Source organism: Passer montanus, unplaced genomic scaffold (assembly GCF_014805655.1).
Source record: "Passer montanus isolate IOZ18808 unplaced genomic scaffold, ASM1480565v1 scaffold3, whole genome shotgun sequence".
NCBI lineage: Eukaryota > Metazoa > Chordata > Aves > Passeriformes > Passeridae > Passer > Passer montanus.
Window position 1 is genome coordinate 2,057,023 of NW_024367707.1, and position 18,975 is coordinate 2,075,997.

General features: G+C 34.3%; 1 protein-coding gene across 3 annotated transcripts in view; it reads right to left on the reverse strand.

Annotated features, from left to right (window-relative positions):
• IL1RAPL1 (interleukin 1 receptor accessory protein like 1) overlaps nucleotides 1-18,975 on the reverse strand; it is a 672,166-nt gene that overhangs the window by 253,040 nt on the left and 400,151 nt on the right. For all 3 annotated transcript variants that reach the window (XM_039714530.1, XM_039714531.1, XM_039714532.1), the window contains exons 4-5: nucleotides 10,487-10,673; nucleotides 9,238-9,391 (exon numbers count right to left, since the gene is read on the reverse strand). In XM_039714530.1, the coding sequence (XP_039570464.1) occupies nucleotides 9,238-9,391; nucleotides 10,487-10,673 (341 nt within the window). The remainder of the gene's footprint in view (nucleotides 1-9,237; nucleotides 9,392-10,486; nucleotides 10,674-18,975) is intronic.

The window sequence follows — 18,975 nt, forward strand, 5'->3', positions numbered from 1 at the left end:
ATTAGAGACTATTGATAGCAACACTAAAAATGTCCTGTTAGAAGCTATGTGTAAGTACTGAACAGAAATGGGAGCTTAAAATAAATTTACCATCTCTACACTGAAGCATCGTAACCCACCTACCTTATAATAAAACATTTATTCTGTTTACTGCAGCTCTCAAACCAAAACCTTTGTTTTCAATGAGGACTCGTTTTTCTTTATATTTAGTTTGTGTTGAATTGAGAATAGTGAAATATCAAAGGAAAGCTTCCAGTTGTCTTGTAGTCACAATAATCACTTTCAAATAAAGCACAAAATAAAAAAGGGAAACTCAGTGTTACGTGAGTAACACCATGCAGAACAGTTTATTCTAACTGCCAAAATTAATCAAAACAGAAATATTTTAATAAAAAACCCTATACTTATTTTGCACACTGCAGCTAGCTTAAAGAAATGCATGCTGTGATTCCATCCTAAGAAAACTTAAATACCATGAAAAATAATAACAGTAATGTTGCTTTAGACATATCAAGGTACAAGCAATATATTTTATTAGACCAACTGCTATATTAAGCCCCTGAGATTTAAAGACAGCCTTGTACATCCAGAAGCTTGCACTTTTTTTTTTTCCCCAGGTGTACATCTTGCTTAAAAAACAAATAATATTTACACTACAGATTTGTACTTGTCTTCTTTTAAAAGCTGACATGAAATTTTACACTTATTTTATAACAAGAAAATATAATGTAGAGCCAGCTTGCCATTTCCAAATGTTATAACCATAACAACCATGAAACCTTAAAGTAGGATTCATGTGATTTAGATGCCTATATTATAAATCTACATTTAAGTTTGTCAACTAAAGCCCTCGGACAGTTAAGAATGGAAGTGGAATTCTGTAAAGCTCAGCTCATCTGATGTTCCACGCATTGGCATAAAGAGGATATCAGTCACACCATGGAATTGCCAGGAGGAGCAGCCAGCTCGTACGCCAGTGGGTATAAATATTAAACTTAGGTGAGAGGAGTCTTACCTCTGGGGAAAAAAAAGCACACAACAGGTCATGTATCCACCATAAATAAACCTTCCACAACTTGAGTAAAATTATGCTGTGGGACTAGTAGCTCCACAAAGGGCTTGTTAAGGGCTGGAAATGTTCGTTGTCATATTGAGTGTCTGGAGAAATATAATCCTTTTGTTGAACATGGGAAGAATGCAGTGAGGTGAAACAGAATGATTTAGAAAGGGAGAAAACTCACAGGCATCTTTCTACTCTAGTTCTTCCATCTTCACTTTGTTTAAAGAATGTGGAGGAAATTCACTGATTTATATCACTCCTCAGTCATATTTTTATGAAGTTATATCTAATATTTTTAAATTAATACAGTTCTGGGTATGAATATAATACTCCAAAGCAAGAGGGAAAAGTGCATTATAGAAATGGAAAAATGTCATTGCTGTTTCAAATTTCTTTTTCATATTCAAACAATTATTGTGTGCTACCACGTTCACACACAAAAAACCCCAAAACAACAAGCTGGTGAAGTTGTTTCAATCTATGTGAGAGCTATATTAAGCTCTCACATAGATAAGTAAAGCATCAGAAGTTAAATTATTACACAATTTTGATGTAGTAATTTATATTCCCTTTAACATATCTTTAATTTTTAAACTTTTTTGATCAAGTACCCTAGAGGTAGTTTTTTTTGTCTGCTGAATTTTAGTTCTATTTTTTCCGGTAAGTCAGTAGGTGTTTCACTCTAATTTATTCCATTAAGGACTGAAACAAACTGATTACCAAAGTGAGTAGACTGGGAGGAGCTATAGTTTCCGACATTCAGAATTAAAATCTGTACTTTATAGTCATGTAGAAATAGATAGGCAGGGTTTTCCTTTTTATTATGGTAAAAAAAAAAAATCTCTTGTTCAGCCTGTTTTGGAGGGTCACTATGCAGCTACCATGCATTTTGCCTGCTACTAAAGCATGGTGAATGAATATTTAAATTACCTTTATAAAATGGTTTGCTTCATGAATTGAAAGAAATTGCATGACAGAATAAACAATAAAACATCAGGGTGATTTGCAGAGCTGGATTTTTAAAAAATTTACTTCAATTTTTAAAATTAACATCAGTTTTGATCTTTCATAACCAGAAAGTCAAAAAATGAAATATTGACTCTTTAAGTCAATGGGCAAATGGACACCAGTCTCAGAGAAACTAAGATTTCAGTCTTGGTTCACACTTGTAATAATAGAATTCTAAGTAAAACTTGTTTCTTAAATTTGATATGCACTGTTTTTCTATTGTTTATATACTATAATATTTTGGGTAATTTATAAATACTATGAGACAATAGCATGAAAAAAAAAGCCCTTTTTTTCCTTGGCAGGTTGGTCAATGGGAGATGACAATATTTCTGAGGATGTCAATACTCTTTAAGAGATATTACTCTTTTAATATAGAGGAACACAGATACATTCTAATTGATAAAAGATACATTCTAATTCTAATTCATTGAGGCTACTATTCTGTTAACATGCATTTCCCCATCTGATATTGCTGCAGTTAAAATGCGGCTTCTTTCCTTTTCTTCTGTAAACAAAAAATTTCTTCTACTAAAAACAATTGTAATGATTTCAGGTCCATGTACTGTCTGGAATTTCTCTCTGAACATAAGTTTTACCAAAATAATTATGCTTAGTAGCTCTGAGTTTAGAACTTGCCTAAGCTGTTTGAAAGACACTGAAAGCATTGGAAAAATCGTCCCCATTTTAATCCTAAATATTCAGTCATTATTGTGTGTAGCCTGTTTTTAAGAATGTGTACAGATTGTTTTTGGGATGGGAGCAACACAAGGTCCTTATGCTATTATACTGGTACATTTTATACTCTGGTTTATTAAACTACGATCCTGGAAGATTCCACTGTACATATAAATTATCAAAAGCAGTATAAGAACAGCTTTGGAAATGACAAAGGCTCAGTTAGGACAGTATTGGTGGATTTAACATACCCTAGGGGAATGTAAAAGTAAAATGAAGTCTTCTGATTCCATAGGAATAACGTGAAATGTTAACACTCAGTGTAATTTATGTAGTTTTTAAAAGGTTGTTTAACAAGCATCTTGGGTGCCTTAACAACAGATTTATTTAATTTCATGAGATATTATTGAACTACACGTTTATAAGTCTTTTATGGCTTTAGTAGTCACTAGCACATTTTTGTGATAAACTTTTGTCTGCAAATTCTTTCTCTCTGTAGAATTTAGTTCATCTTAACAACCTCACTACACTAAACTGAAACAATGATCCTGGTAACAACATCCATTCATATTGTTTTTATTTTAGTATTCTCCTATGACTCATGAAGAAAAGGAAATTGACTCACACAAACAGACTTCCATTTTGGAAATGACATTTCCCTATTTTTTTCCCTCATCTGATGTATAAAACCAAATTTGTTTTGAGTTATTATTTTACACTAGTCTTTAACCTTACACACAAAGCCAAAATGGAAAAAAAAAATCTTCAGGAAAAAATAGTATAAATTTTAAAAGACATACGGTTTATAATAACACTTAGAAATAAGCAAAATTGTTGTAAAATTAACAGAAGTGTGCACAGTAATGCACCTCTTGCATAACATCTAATTTGTTAATTTAAGTGGAATTCTTAATTGTGATCATGGACTAAGATTTTTTCTATTTCTTACCAATTATTGAAACATCCCTCTAACTTTTGCTGTCACTGTATTGTCCACAGGGAGTACAGGACTTCAGAAGTCATGACTGCATCATCAACTACTAGTGGCCACATTTTGGAGGACTTTTGATAAGTAACAGAAAGAGAGCAGCATCCTGTGCGTGAAATAGGACATTGTCGGAATGATGAGCACACAAACACATCACCCAAAGGGAACAAATTATTCATCAGGTCTTTATTCATCTGACCACCCTGCTTTGCCTACTTCTTTGAATTACTTTCTAGAGGATCTTCTCTCTACCCCAACTATGATAAGAACAATCTCTAATAATTAAAACTGGTCTTTGTGTGCAGCATATGACAAAGGAAGAAATGTCAAAATGTCACCAGCAGCAAGGTTGAAAATCTGAACTTTTTTCTACCTTTAGTTTTTGCATCTCTTTGTCAAAGTGCTGAAGCTGGTTTTCTAATTCAACATTTCAATTTATAGAGTACATTACATCATCTTCACTTCCTTTGAAGTAAAATACATACAGCTTTGCTCATTGCTGTCTCCATATAAGGCTGGTTTTGAATGACCCTCTAAACCCATTTACAATAAATATGTTAAATGAGCATTTATAGAGAATATTTTATCAAACATTGACATAATGTTTTGATTATTATTACTCAAATACACACAGGAAATTAATTTAGACCCTTGTTTTCAGGTGCATTAAAATGATTGCACTATAAAAGAAAATCACTCATTTCTATTTTACAAAACAAAAAATCATCCCACTCTTCAGCCATAATTGTGTTAAACCTACAGGATTTTATGCATTTTAAAATGCTAGGTTAGTATTTTGAACATGCTGCTTTCATAATGAGTGTATTGTTTGCTTTATATTTTATTAGTCTTTGCACAGAATAATGGTAAATAGAACCTCTATCTGAGTATGTGCTGGCATTGAATTAAATTAATGATGAACAAAAGAATGAACGTCAGCTCTGATAATTATTAGGATCAGCTGAATCAAGTAGTCACTGGGTACATTCAATATGGTTCATACCAGTCATTAACTTCAGAAACCAAGCAGAGTCTGTACTAAATCTCTAAATGCTTGGAAAACAACTCTCTTTGTTCTTTAATACTTTTCTCACCTAGCAGCTGCTAAAAATAAAGAGGAACATACTTATGGCAGCACCTCTCTGCATTCTGATGTACTGAATGTGAAAGAGCAGCACACCTGGAAGAAATTGAAGCCAACATTTTGGGGAAAAAATGGAGAACAGTTTCTCTTACACAGTTAAAATACAGAACACTTAAAGAAGGCTATAATCATCAAAATATGTGTGCACATGTGTCCTCTTTCAGGAGTTTTTTTTGGTTTTTTTGTTCACAATATATGGTGGCTAGCTGTATATAAAATCTTTTCAGCTCTAAAAATACATACATACATGTGGTCATTTAAGATTTCCCATTATGCTAATGAGGACTAAATCTGTCAGAAAGCAAAAGAGATAAAGCTTATTTGATATAACCAAACTTTAAACAGCACTAAGAGTTGACTACAGCATAACTGAATGAAAAAAATGCGTTCCTTTTTTTATTGTCTAAAAAAACCTAAAGATGAAAAAAGTCATGGGTTGAAGACAGAAAAGATTAATTTGTTAAACCAAGCAGGCTGAAATTAAATAATAAAAAAATTACTCTGACAATTTATTATTCCTATAGCTTGATTGTAAACATCTGTAAATCTAAAACTATGCTCATTCCAGCTGGAGCTGGTTCTAAGGGAAATGCTCAGGGTCTAATCATTGAATAAAGAAAACAAAGGGTATCTCTGAGGAAAGGCTTCAGGATTAAGAACCTACTGATTAGCTCTGATTCTATCTGCAAGGAATAACATTTTCTTACTTCTGACAGAATGGGAAAAAAGTATTCTAATATTTAAAACTAAAGCAGAATATGTAAAGTTCCATCTGCAAGGCTGATGGGGTTTGTTTGCTTTATGATGTTCAAGATGTTCACTGTATATGTTATTGCAGTGGGGATGGGTATATTCTCTCTGACACAGGCTGGACTTCATTAGACCTGAAGGAAACCCTTCAAAAGCAGAAAGAGTTTGCAAATGTCTTAATACTACAAATAATAATAATAAAAAAGTTAAACTTAATATTTAAATAAAATAAAACACTGAAGGAAAGTATTTTTGACCCATGTTGTGCACTATGACTAAATTAACACTGTACTTTTCTAATAGGATTCTTTCCCAAGACTAAAAAACGTTCTTAATTAATTATGTTAGAGACAGCAGGAATGCCTTAATTAAAATTCCACACATAAAAGAAAACCTGCTAATCTGAACTATAAAAGCCTACAAATGACTTTGTACATTGCAGGACATTGTAGAATGTGTAATTGCATAACCAAAATCTAAAAAAACCTATCAGTTATGCTTTTATGTAAATATTTTTATTACTTACAAGCTAAAATAATCAGTATGTAGTTTTGTTTTGCAAAACAGGGAATTTCTAGGTCCCATCTCAGAACAACAAAGAAATTGATTCAAATCACTTATATTTTTTCCGTGTGAGATACAGATCTTCAAAAATTTCAAAAAGTTTCCATTAAGATCAAAGAAAAAAAACCCACAAAAAACCCCAAAACAACAAACAAAAAAGTATGCCATGAAATAGTTATTACTCTAAAGGTGTACTTTAAATGTCTACCCAAGGTGACATTGAGTGCTTAGAATTTAAGCTAAGAAGGGGGAATTTCTTTTCTCATTTTTTAAACAGAAAGAGAATTATCTTTTTCCATGGCTTAGGGGTTTTTAACTGCTATACTTAGATGAGATAGATACTGGTTATTAAATGAGTTTGATCTTTTTCTAAATGTGTGGATTCCCTTCTTATTTTTCAACTTTTGTGATAAATCAGAATACGAGCCATTCCACGTGTCACTATGAAGCACACAGTTATTTAATGTGTAAAGCATGGAGGTTATAACAAGAATATACAACACCAATATTGAAAAGAACATGTTTATAATTGCATCCATAGTTAATGGTCTGTAAGAGCATCAGGTTTCCCTAAAGGAGAGAGCAATTCTGAAAAAACTCATTGTGTGGGTAAAGGAAGGGAATCCTTGAGTGGTGACTGTCCACAGTTGCTGGGAAAGAAGAGGTGGTGAGGAATAGGTGTAAAAAAATTAATACTATGAGCAAATCTATCTGCTTATTCCGAAGGGAATCCTTGAATGGTGTCTGTCCACATTCGCTGGGAAAGAGGTGGTGAGGAATAGGTGTAAAAAAATGAATACTATGAGCAAATCTATCTGCTTATTCTGTTTCTTCACATAATATCATAAAGATTATATGAAGACCTACTTTACTACTAAAGGAATTTACTAATTTGGAGGTTGTCCTCCAAATCTGCTGGGGTTTGCAGAGGTGGAAATTGAATATTTCCCTCCCTGTGAATTCATTCATTTTTAGCACATCAAAATCAGCCAAGTCTCTTTCTGTCTTTGTCTAGTTAAACATTAAATACTAAACTCCTACCTACACTACAAGTGATGAATTACATTTTTTTAAACCATTTCTACAAATAGTAACATGAATCTGGTTCCAATGGTTTTTTTTTCTTTTTCTTTTCTGCCAGTCTGAGCTTGTTGAAATACTGCTGTGCAGTGGAGCACCAATCAAAAAGACAGAAGGGATCACTTAAAGATGCAGTAAATACGCATTTTTGAAATCCAGGTATCAAATATTTCAAAAGATAATTGACATTATTCTGGTATAAATCATACACTTGAAGAATCTTACTCTGCTTTCTTTATATCAGAGTCAATCAAACCAGAGAATATGGATGTTTATTGTGAGGTTAATCACTTGACAGTAATTGCCTATCTGTACTGACCAAATAAATCAATGTTGTACAACAACAAAGAGATCCTGGTTATTGAGTTTAAATAAATATGATTGATTACTTGAATCTCCCAAAACAACATAAACAATATGATTTCCAGACACATCCAACAGTAGAAAATTGCATTCCCTAATTGACCATAACTTCTGTTAATGTAGAGGGAAAGTAGGATACAGTGAATGAGAAAAGAAACTTTTCACCATTAAAGAAAACTGTTGCAATTCAACCTAATGCTTAACATAAGTGTGTTACTAGTTGCTGCTGTGCCTCAGATTTATATATTGGATACAAAAAAAAAAAAAGATCAAGAACAACCCACATAATTATTATGGAAGGTTTTTCTTGGTTTACTAGATATTTTGAAGGTGCAAGAACTTATGCATAAAAGCGTCTTTGTCAACCATATGTATCTAGTTTATCTCTAATTTGCCAGGAAAATCCTCATTTTGCCTTCTTTTAGGAAATATCCCACATAATTATTATGGAAGATTTTTCTTGGTTTACTAGATATTTTGAAGGTGCAAGAACTTATGCATAAAAGCGTCTTTGTCAACCATATGTATCTAGTTCATCTCTAATTTGCCAGGAAAATCCTCATTTTGCCTTCTTTTAGGAAATATATTGTGAAATAACACAGCATTATGTAGATCATGATGCACCCTGTCTACCATTGTAATCCTATAATTGCAAAAGCCCATTTTTTACCTTACATGTATGTTCAGCTATATGTTTTACATAATTGTAAAATGGAGGTTAGAGGTCTGGTGAGTAATTGAAAATTCAGTGAACCATTCTTCACATTGTACTGCTGCTGTGGATGCTACTATTACAATATATATTTTGTTTTCATTATTAATGGATTTTAAATATTGATGTCGTAGTTTTAAAAGCAGGTTATATTAAATACGTTATATGCAATTGCTGTTTGTTGAATTATAGAGTTTATTCATGTCACATAATTACTATGTGGAACATAATACTTCAAAATGTTTTTGAAGCCAAGACTAAATGGATTAAAAAAAATAATCAGACTAATGAAAAATAGATAAATTTGTAACCACAGCGCATGATGATTGAGATCAGGAAGTTCTTGAACTATAAACTAGAGAAAATGGGGAGAGAATAACAGAGGAAAAATGCACCTGTCCCTCATCATGTACTGCTCAACACTTGAAATGGACTCACTGGGACAGAGCTGCTACTCTTGGGTTGTGGCCACAGCTGATCTCATGTCCAAAGACAATTAGAGCTTGTAACAAGAAGTTATTGCTACAGGTATTTTTATGTTCCAAGTAATTTAATCATGACAAAATATGATAGACATTTTTTTTCTGTTGAGGACATGCTTTCTGAATTCACCTGCTTCTTCACCTGGACCACATTTTCCACTTAAAAAAAAAATAAAAAAAAAAAATCCACCCACAGATATTGAGAACAGAACAAAACTCAGACTTGCCAAGGTATTACAGATACCACTGTGAAGTATTCAGGACAGTTTTAATGTATCAACCATTCATACCCAGGCACACAGCAAAGATGTGTGCCAACGGTATCAGTCAAAGTCACAAAGCTTGAACCACAATATTCAGTGGGGTTTTTTTTCCTAAATATAAGAGATAGAAAGAGACTGTAATTACCTGTAACTGTCAACTCCGTCGTTCTTCTGACAACAAAGAATCCATATTTTAGCTCACATGTGTAATTTCCAATGTCATCCTCTCTAACTTCCCGAATGACAAGAGTGTCCTTTTTAAAAACAATACTTGATCTCCATGTCTTTGACTTGCATTCCTGTTTAAAGAGAATATAAAACTTAAGGGATTGTGTTCTTATACTTAAAATGGACCACTGTGGACAATGCTGCCCAAAGTAAAGGAGTCTAGGCAAGAGACCAGGCTAGATATAAATGTATATAAACTAAATTTGTAAAAATCCAACCTATTTAGATGTTGGTTAAAATTAATTTTATCACCAAATTTGATATTTTTGCCTCTGGCTAGAAATAGGGTTGATTCCTTTGGTATTTTGTTTTTGGGGTTTTTTTTGACATTGGTTTATTGAGTTTCTTGTATTTAATTTACTTATTTAGCATTACACATATGTCTGCAATCTATGACTTTTATATTACCAGCAGCTCAGGCTGCAGGGAATAATTTTTTTTTAAATTCAATTTTTAAAAAAAACATTATAATTAAGAAATGTAGAGAAACAGAAGGTGAGAATGAGAAAAAATAAGGATGATATATATCTCTTTCAAAAACAGTCTTAGAATCAAAGCTCTCTGTACCTAGAAAAGATGCATTCTTAATCTTAAAATGTATTTTATTAGAAAACACAAAATCCAAGACAAGAATATGAAAATAGTTGGCTACACTTCTTTTATCTTAGATATGCTATCAGTTAATTTGGACATTTTCTTTCCAGGCCACAAAATTTTAATTTTTAGGTAGCACAGTCTTGTATACCATAATTAATTCTACTGCACAGCCCACAGGCAACACTATTTGCAAGAACTTAGCCCTTAAGTAATGATCTAGAAAACATAACAATATTGAAACAAAGTTATTGATAAAAGCAATGAAATTATATTTACAAATATAACTTTAAGTATATATGTAGAAATGGACCTTTTGGTAGTATTTGCTGAATTTTATGCTGCAAAATTAAGCTGTTTATTCAGGTAAAGCATACATAGATTTCTCATACAGTTTACTAAAGGAAGCATTTGAATTTCTCAATTAGTTAATTCTTGTCTACCATTGTTTCTGTTGTCTTTTCTTGACAAAATTAAAAACAACCCAAATTTCATAACACATTTAGATCAAGAGAATCATAAGAACATTGCATAATATACATTTGAAGGTACAAATCTCTTGCATTCCTTACCTTATACCACAGAATTTCAGGCTCCCTAAATGGAAACAAAAAATCCTCAATTTCAGGACATGAGATTTCCTTGCTTTTGCTAAGTTCAGCTTTTTCAAAATATTTCATCTTCGAATTGTAGCAGAGTCCAGTGTCATTTTCACCCACCGTCAGAGAAATGGACACTTTCATACAGTAAGTTGAGTTTCTGTAATGCAATAAAAATAGAAATTAAAGTCTAATAAATTGGAACTTGAGCAACACACCAAGAGCCACATATTCATCAGTGCTATGAATGCCTTAAAACAGAAGTGGCAGCATTTTACAGACATTAACTAAAACTAATCTTGTGATTAATTATAGAATGAAGGATGTTTCAGTCTAAGGCACTGCCTGTTTGTTGACCATAGCCTTCAATGCCCGTACTTCCAGGACAAAACGTTCTGCATTACCTACAGACTTCATGAGCTTATGTTCTTTCCTGAAACTTGTTGCCACATCTGCTTCTGGATGTTGATAAGCAAGGCAGGCAGAGACTAGGGAACTTTTTCTGCCTTCCCACATTCCACTGTGTGATTCAATCAGGCAAAAATACAAAACTGCTTGAAATTTTTGATTTTTTTTTTTTTTTCATTTGAGTTTCCAGGTGGGGAGCAAATGAGTGACTAAAGTTGAATACTCCCCAGCAGCACACTGTGACGGTGTAAGATTTATCTCCTACTGTTCTGTAAATGCATTTTACCCCTGGCCTGCTGACAGAAGATCCTGCAGAGAGCACTGAGGAAACATTCACCTCCTTATCACCATTCTCATCGTCTATGAGCTGATTGCTTATTTATAATGGACTTGTGTGTATCAGACATGCAGAGCCTCAAAGATCAATTTCTTGATATCTGTTTGCTTTTTCTCTTCAATAAGAGGGGAAATAAAGACTCTGGGATAAAGAATAAGAAAACTTAATTGAAAAAATTCTGGAGTCTAATTTTCTACAGATAATGTAACCTTGTAAGTAACTATCAAATTAGAGAATAGTCTTAGAAATGTAAGTTTTTGAACAGAATTACCCTTAGCTGCTGATCTAATTCATTGGCTTGTAAGGAAAACAAACACAAAATTATTTCCTTATAACAAAGAATAAGTAAAATTTGTTACCATGTTTGAGAATCTGTTTAAAATAAATAAGGTTAAAAAAAAGCAAATAAATATCTTATGCAAGTCAAAGATAGGATACACTGAAAGAGCCAATTCCCATTCTTACCTGCACCTGCAATTGAAAATCACTCCCTTTTTAAAGAATATTTTTCATTAATTATGTAAATTATATAATTTCTCCATTAAATTGTTATTTGGATATTTTATTTATTTGGTTTTTCATCACGTGTCTTGAAAATATCATAAAAAGTCACTTAATTCTGTTTTTCCAAATTGGTAAAATGCTTTTTCTTTGTTCTTGAAATCCTCATCCCTTAGAAACAGGTTCTGAACAATTCATCAAACTCTGAGGTTTAAGAGTAAACTAACTAGATGAGAGTGTCCTGTTATTGAATGACAGGGAGCAGTATATAGGGAGCTGTTTGGTTATACAATTTTCACATTTAAATATTCTCTTTAATTCCTTCCTGTATCTTTAAGCATCATGTTTAGTTCCTATTATTGAATCTCATTATTTAAATATTTCTAGGCGGACATGGCAGGGGGGGGAAAAATGGGACGACACGTCACCGTCTTCCCAGTCTCTGAAGAAGCAAGGTTAGTAAAATTTTTACATAGGCATCCACCAGTATTTGGAGTGAATTTTGCAAAAATTATGATTAAATGTTTTGATCCACTAAAGAACTCTGTTCTGCAACAGTGGCAATGTCAATTGCCAGAGACAGAATTCTGTCTGAGGCACATCCAAGTTTCCATCGCAACAGCAGATCCTTTAGCAGATGCAGCTAAGGCTTCCTGCTCCATAAGAGAAGAATTTTGGAAATATTTCAGAATGTTTAAATTCATTATTTGAAGTGGATATTTCTAAACTGTCAGATACAAGGTACTGAAAAACTTTGGGTGGATTGTTATCAGCTGAGCTCCCCAACAGAATTTTCTTTCAAAACTCAAAGTATTATCAAAAAAAACCTACAAGTATTATAAAAAAAAAAAAGAAAACCCCTACAATTCCAGATGCCCACTAGTGACACAGACTTCCTTATTTCAATTCTAAATACTAACTGCACTGTCAGTCTGAGTCATTTCATGCTCTGTGTCACAAACCAAGGCTGTTGGGATAAAATAAAACTAAAGAGGCAGGCACAGAAGGCAGAGCAACACAAACAGTATGGGGTGAGAAAAACATGGGCTCACAGTACAGAAAGAAAGAAAATTAAAAGGTCCCCATGTGGGAATGAAGAAGAAGAGGAAGAGGAAGAGGAAGAAGAAGAAGAAGAAGAAGAAGAAGAAATAAGGGCTGAGTTTGCTGTTACAGCTAGAGCATGAAGAACACAGTAGATGTCAAACATCTCAAGCACAGAAAAAGTAGCAGGCAGCAGAGCCCTCTGGAGCATGCACATACTGCAGAGGGTAAAAAATGCTCACATGTTATAAGTAAAACAGCTTTCCCTATGTCTATTACTTGAGGGACCAGATAATTACAAATAAAACAAATGAAAAATCCTACGGCATAAGTTTAAGGAATTCAAAAAATTGCTGTTAGCCATTTAACCCCAGCAGGTCACTGCCCCCCACCGTGGCTTCTGGAGCATTTGTTCAGGATAGCAGTTCACAAACTTCATATGCAGGATTCCCTTTTAGTGGATTTGGGTTTTGATTGTCATTTGGAGATTCTTTTCCCCAAAAATTATTTCCTCTAACTGTGCTTTAACTCACTTATCACATGATACTTTTTGGGCATTTCTTTTCTTTGTTTGCCTTTTTTTTCCCCCGAATACGCTGTGCTTTAACTCACTTATCATATGATACTTTTTTGGGCATTTCTTTTCTTTGTTTGCCTTTTTTTTCCCCCGAATATGGTGATAAGAAGAGGTGACAAATTATCAAATTAGTTTTTTGCCTAATCTGAACAGTCCCAAAAGTTCACAAGTATAAAGTTAGCAAGAACCTTTTTGTATATATAAGTGAAGGTTTTAATTTTCATCTGTTATTCAATAGATTCTCAGGTGTTAAAATAATGAGATCTTAAAGTACAAAATACAATAATAATAAGAAAAAAAGCTGTTTGGTGGTTTTTATTTAAGACACCAAACCCATTTAAATCAAATTTATCTTAAAACAAGGTTAAATGAACAGGTAACTTGTTAGAGAGAAAAGGGAAAGAGGAGACACAAAGGGGAAAACTGACAAGAGAACACACACAATCTTCTTAAGCTTTAGCTTTTACGATATTCCCATCTACATTTAAAGGAGTTTCTTTCAGAATTAAGCACTTAAAGCATAGTTTCTTTAGAAAGATATCTCTAAAATGGGCTAGATGGATTTATGCTTGCAAAACTGCTTTTTTTCTCCTCAGAAAAAGATCTCTGGTAATTGTCAGTCTCCAGCCTCACCAGAGAGAGTTCAGTGATGGATTTATACAGCTCAGTACTGTCCAGGCAGCATCCCTCATCATCCCTATCCATGACAGAAGGGAAAGTGGGACTCTTCCTGTTGCTTGTCCACTCCAGTGCTTTGCCATTATACTATTGACAGAGTAAACAAACTGGAGAGCAAACAGGAAGCCAGAAAATCTCCCTTATGTTTCTTTTCATCATACAAAGTTGAAAAGTAACTTTATTTCCAACTGAGTTGGTTATTTCCAACTCATTCAGAACTGGATATTTAAAAGAAAGTCTGAGAAAAATCTTTTCTTTGCAGTTTTATTTTAAATTTTTAATTAGAGAACTTAGCCAGTGATGTCCATATTCAATTTATATAAATGGTTCACCACATTTCTTGGGAAAGCTTTTGTTGATATCATTAGTTAGTTTTTTCTTGATTTTGCAGAGACAATTTTGTCCTTTTTCAGTCCAAGTAACTTCTATTACAGTTATTTGGATGCCTGAAAGCTGGAGAGAAGAGAATTCATTCAAGACAGAAACAAAAACACATTATTGATAATCTACTCGTGCTCTTGGCCTGTGGCTCCAAAGGCTCTTTGTGAGCTTTTAAACTTTCACACAAAAATTTTTAAAGCCTCTACATGGCAGCAGGGTTTTTTGAGGACACGCCTGAGGCCTTGGGCTCGTGGTGAAGGAGGAAGGCCAGGATACCCTGGGGCAGCCAGGATTGCTCTCGTGCTCTGAGGTCCCCTTGGTGGCAGGATCCACTGGCCCCAGCAGGTCACTGCCCCCCCAGTGGCTTCTGGAGCATTCGTTCAGGACAGCAGTTCATAAATTGTATATGCAGGATTCCCTTTTATTGGATTTGGGTTTCGTTTGCTATTTGGGTTTGGGTTTTTTTCCCCAAGCTGTGGCATGGCTAACTCCCACACTCACTGATTCTGATATCTGGAATCACAGATTGCCTTTTCCACGAAGCTTCCAGAGCCAACAGAGCTGCAAGTGCTGGGGCAGTGCTTCAGGCATGGGGAAAAGAGATGAAAAGTGGAGGGAGATGGACGGAAGCCAGCTGGAATTTTCCTCTGTGCCTTAGAAATTATCTCCTGCTTCCACACCCTGGGGGGCCAACCCAGTTTGGAAACTGCTTTTGACCTCAATTGAATTACATAAGCACTGATTTCTTCCCTCAAGGGTCACCTAATTATGTGCATGATACTATGAAATAACCCAGTGCACACCAGCCTCCAGGACTATTTGAATATCAATACTCTACAAGATACTTGTTTCAATGGGTTTGGATTAGACACACCAGGAAATATTGTTTAGTTTTAATGCCCACTTCCATCCTTGGAAGCCAAACCTTCACATTTTATCTTTTTCTGACACAAGTAGTACACACTGCCATCCTGAGTTTCCCTTTCACTCCAAACCTGTCAAAAGAGAATGTCAAAATTCAAAACCTAAATGCATTAGAATAATGCTTTCCTTGTGTAAGAGGGAGCTAGTGACTGATGTGAAAGACCTTTTATTGATGTTCTGAAAAATAAAAATTAAATTAAATTAGCCTTTACAAAGGGAATTTAATTTTCTCATTCTTGTAATAGCCTAAGGCTTCTTTTTTTGGATAAACTAGAAAAAAAAAGGTGTAAATATTTATGTTACTGATTTTTCTGTATGATCTCTGCCTTTTTTAAAGTCAAAGAGAAACACTTCTTTATAAGAACTGGAATCAACCTGAGATTGATTTCTACATTTTAATAAAATGTCACTTTCTTAGTACAAAATACTAAAAAAAACATATGACAACAGCCTTAATTATGAACTTGTACTGGCAATTTCATGGAAGGCAAATTACATAAAATTAACTCATTTCCCTAATTTCACCATCAAACATTTTCTTTCACATTAAAGCTTTCTTTCAGACACATTAAAAGAAAAAAATCCATACTTACTGTAAAAAAAATCGATGTACTTACTCTATAGGTATACAAAAATATACAAAATAATGTAACTCTGTCTGCACTCCTACAGTATATGAATATAAATCTAAATAAAATTTATTTGAAGTTAAAGATTTCTTACAGAGAAAATGTGTCTATATGTCTCTACATATGTGTCTACATATGTGACTGGTTAGTCATATAGGTATGCTGGGGATTCCAATATTAGTAAAAATAACACCAGATGAATGTGATTCAAGGAAGTCACTAAAAATTTTAAAAGCATATTAATAGTATACCTATATGTTATTTAGTATAAGAAAATTTTGATTTTAAAAATAACTTTCTATTAAAATATTTAGTATCAGAAATTCAGAGAATAGCACTTATGGATTGCAGGTAAAAATGTTAAAGGTAGTTAAAAAGGATAGTAAATAAAAAAAAAAAAGAAGCATTGTACTGCACAGGCCATATAGGGTGAGTAAAATATGGATTGCCACTAGTCCGAATTTAATTGCACATTTGATATTTTAGTGCTAGTTACAAATTTAGTGCTAAATTAGCTCCTCATTTCAGTAAGGCTTCCCAGGATCATTAGTGAAGAAATTTTGGGCCAGTGAGTCATGAAGTGCTACGATGGAGATGGTTCAGAATGATACTAAACATTTTCACTGCAGCAGATCAATGCATATTCCCAGAGGAGACAGAAGTATGAAGAGCTGTGCAAAAGTGTACCCTTACAGATGAAAATCCCTTTAGCTTTCAACAGACTGCAGTAGGGAGATAATACCACAGCATGAAATGCCTCTAGGTATGCTATGTCCTCAATACAGGAGGCAATGGCACTTGCTTTTCCTTGGGAACCAAGGATCCTGAGGAAGAGTAATTTTTATACCCTTACTTAGCACCATATGCCAGAATGGCAGAAATGCTTCTTTTGAAAATTGCAAGCTAATAGAGTTATGTTATTCCTCCCATTTCTTTCATTTATAGAATCACAAAATGTTTGAGATCAGAAGGGAACTCTGGATGTCATCTTGTCAACCCCCTTGATCCTGGAGAGCCACTTAGCTCTGCTTGCCCAGGAGTGTGTTCAGACCGCTTTTGAATGTTGCCAAGGACGGAGACTCCACAACCTTCCTGGGCAACCTGTTCCAGGGTTCAGTTTCCTTCATAGTGAAAAGTCTTTCCTGATGTTCAAATGGAATATTCTGTGTTCCAGTTTGTGCCCATTGTCTCTGGTCCTGTAACCAGGCAACACTGAAAACAGCCTGGCTCCATGCTGCTGGCACCCTCCCTTCAGGAATCTATATCTGTCAGCGAGATTCTCCTGTGCCTACTCCAGGGTAGAGTCCCAGCTCTCTCAGCCTGTGCTCACAGCAGAGATGCTCCTGTTCCTTTATCGTCTTCACACTTCTTCATTGGACTCTCTCCATGTTTCTCTTGCACCAGTGAGTCTGGAACTGGACACTGAACTCCAGTGATCTCACCAGTGCTGAGTAAAGAGGAAGGGCCACCTCCCTTGGTGTGCTGAAAATACTAACATAACACAGCTCATCATTCACCTTTTTTGTTGCAGGGGTACATGGCTTGTTCATGTTCAGCTTGCTTTTCACCAGAACCCTCAAGTCCTTTCTTCAAAGTTGTATATATTTTTGTTCATGGAACATCTGTTTTGTCAGGTGGTTTTTCACCCACAGGGGATGGAGGGTAACCGTTAAACAAAAAAATAATACTTTTCCCAAGTAAAAAGGACAAAAAAAAATAGGGCTGGTATGAGAATGACTAGAAAAAATGCAGACATTTTGGAGCCTGCTCCAGCAGCTGTGCTTCTGTGTTCAGGAACAATTGAGTTACTACATCCTGATGACTCAGAAGGTCAATAAATACTGGAATGTCTTTATCACCAAATCATCCCTTTTGCAAATGCCTTCTTTTATGGTACTAAAACTGAAAACATTGAAAATGCAGTGCTGCTAAAAGGCTTCTCCCTTGTTCCTTCTCTTTGCTTGATGAACTCACACAGTTCTCAGATAAAGACAGATCCTGTCATTCAGTCTCAAATGCTAAGTTAGTTTTCTGTTCAGCTGTCAAGCACATGCATAAAGAATATCCCATGAAGGTATCTGTCTTGTTTCCAAATGATTAGATATTTATCTGTAGCTAACTCTGCATGAGTCTGTTATTTTCTGAATAGAAAAGTTACTCATTAACAGTAGATATGGACTGAGATATCCAACAATTACAACATTTATTATAGATATTAGAAGAATGACATTTGCACATGAATAAGATTCTCTTGAAAATCTCTCCATAACTCTCATATCTACCCAGTAAAAATGGGAACACATAAAAAAATCATCACATTTAGTAGGTTCAGGGCTGTTTCCTAGCACACTGATGACACTTTTCCCGACTCCTCAAAATTCTCTAATAAAATTTAATAACAATTCTGAATTTTAAAAAATGGTCCTAGAATTGATTCCTACATTTGTTAAAATAAACAAAGAAAAAAAACTCAAATCCCTCCCCCCAAAAAACTTCCCGACTCCTCAAAATTCTCTAATAAGATTTAATGACAAATCTGAATTTAAAAAAAAAGGTCCTAGAATTATGATTCCTACATTTGTTAAAATAAACAAAGAAAAAAAACTCAAACCCCTCCCCCCAAAAAACTGAAACAACCCTCTCCCAAAAAAACCCCAACTCCTACAGTTTTAGTTTTACTTGGTTTACACCTACTTTCCTAAGAAGAAACAATTCAGATATCAGTCAGTCTTCCTCAATAGTCACAGGATTTAAAGGAAGATGGTAGCATGACATCTCAGTAAGAGCATTGTTGCGTGCAGATTGAGCCAGAACTCAAAAGAAGGCAGCAACTTTCTGCAGAAAATTCAGTCTTTGGAAAAGTTGCTACTGCTGCTACTAGAGCCAAAATTTAGAAATGTGCAAGAATTTTTATGAAATTTATACGACTGAAGACCTCAGAGCAAGTCCTGAATTTCCAAAAGCAACAGGATTTGAAGGAACAAAT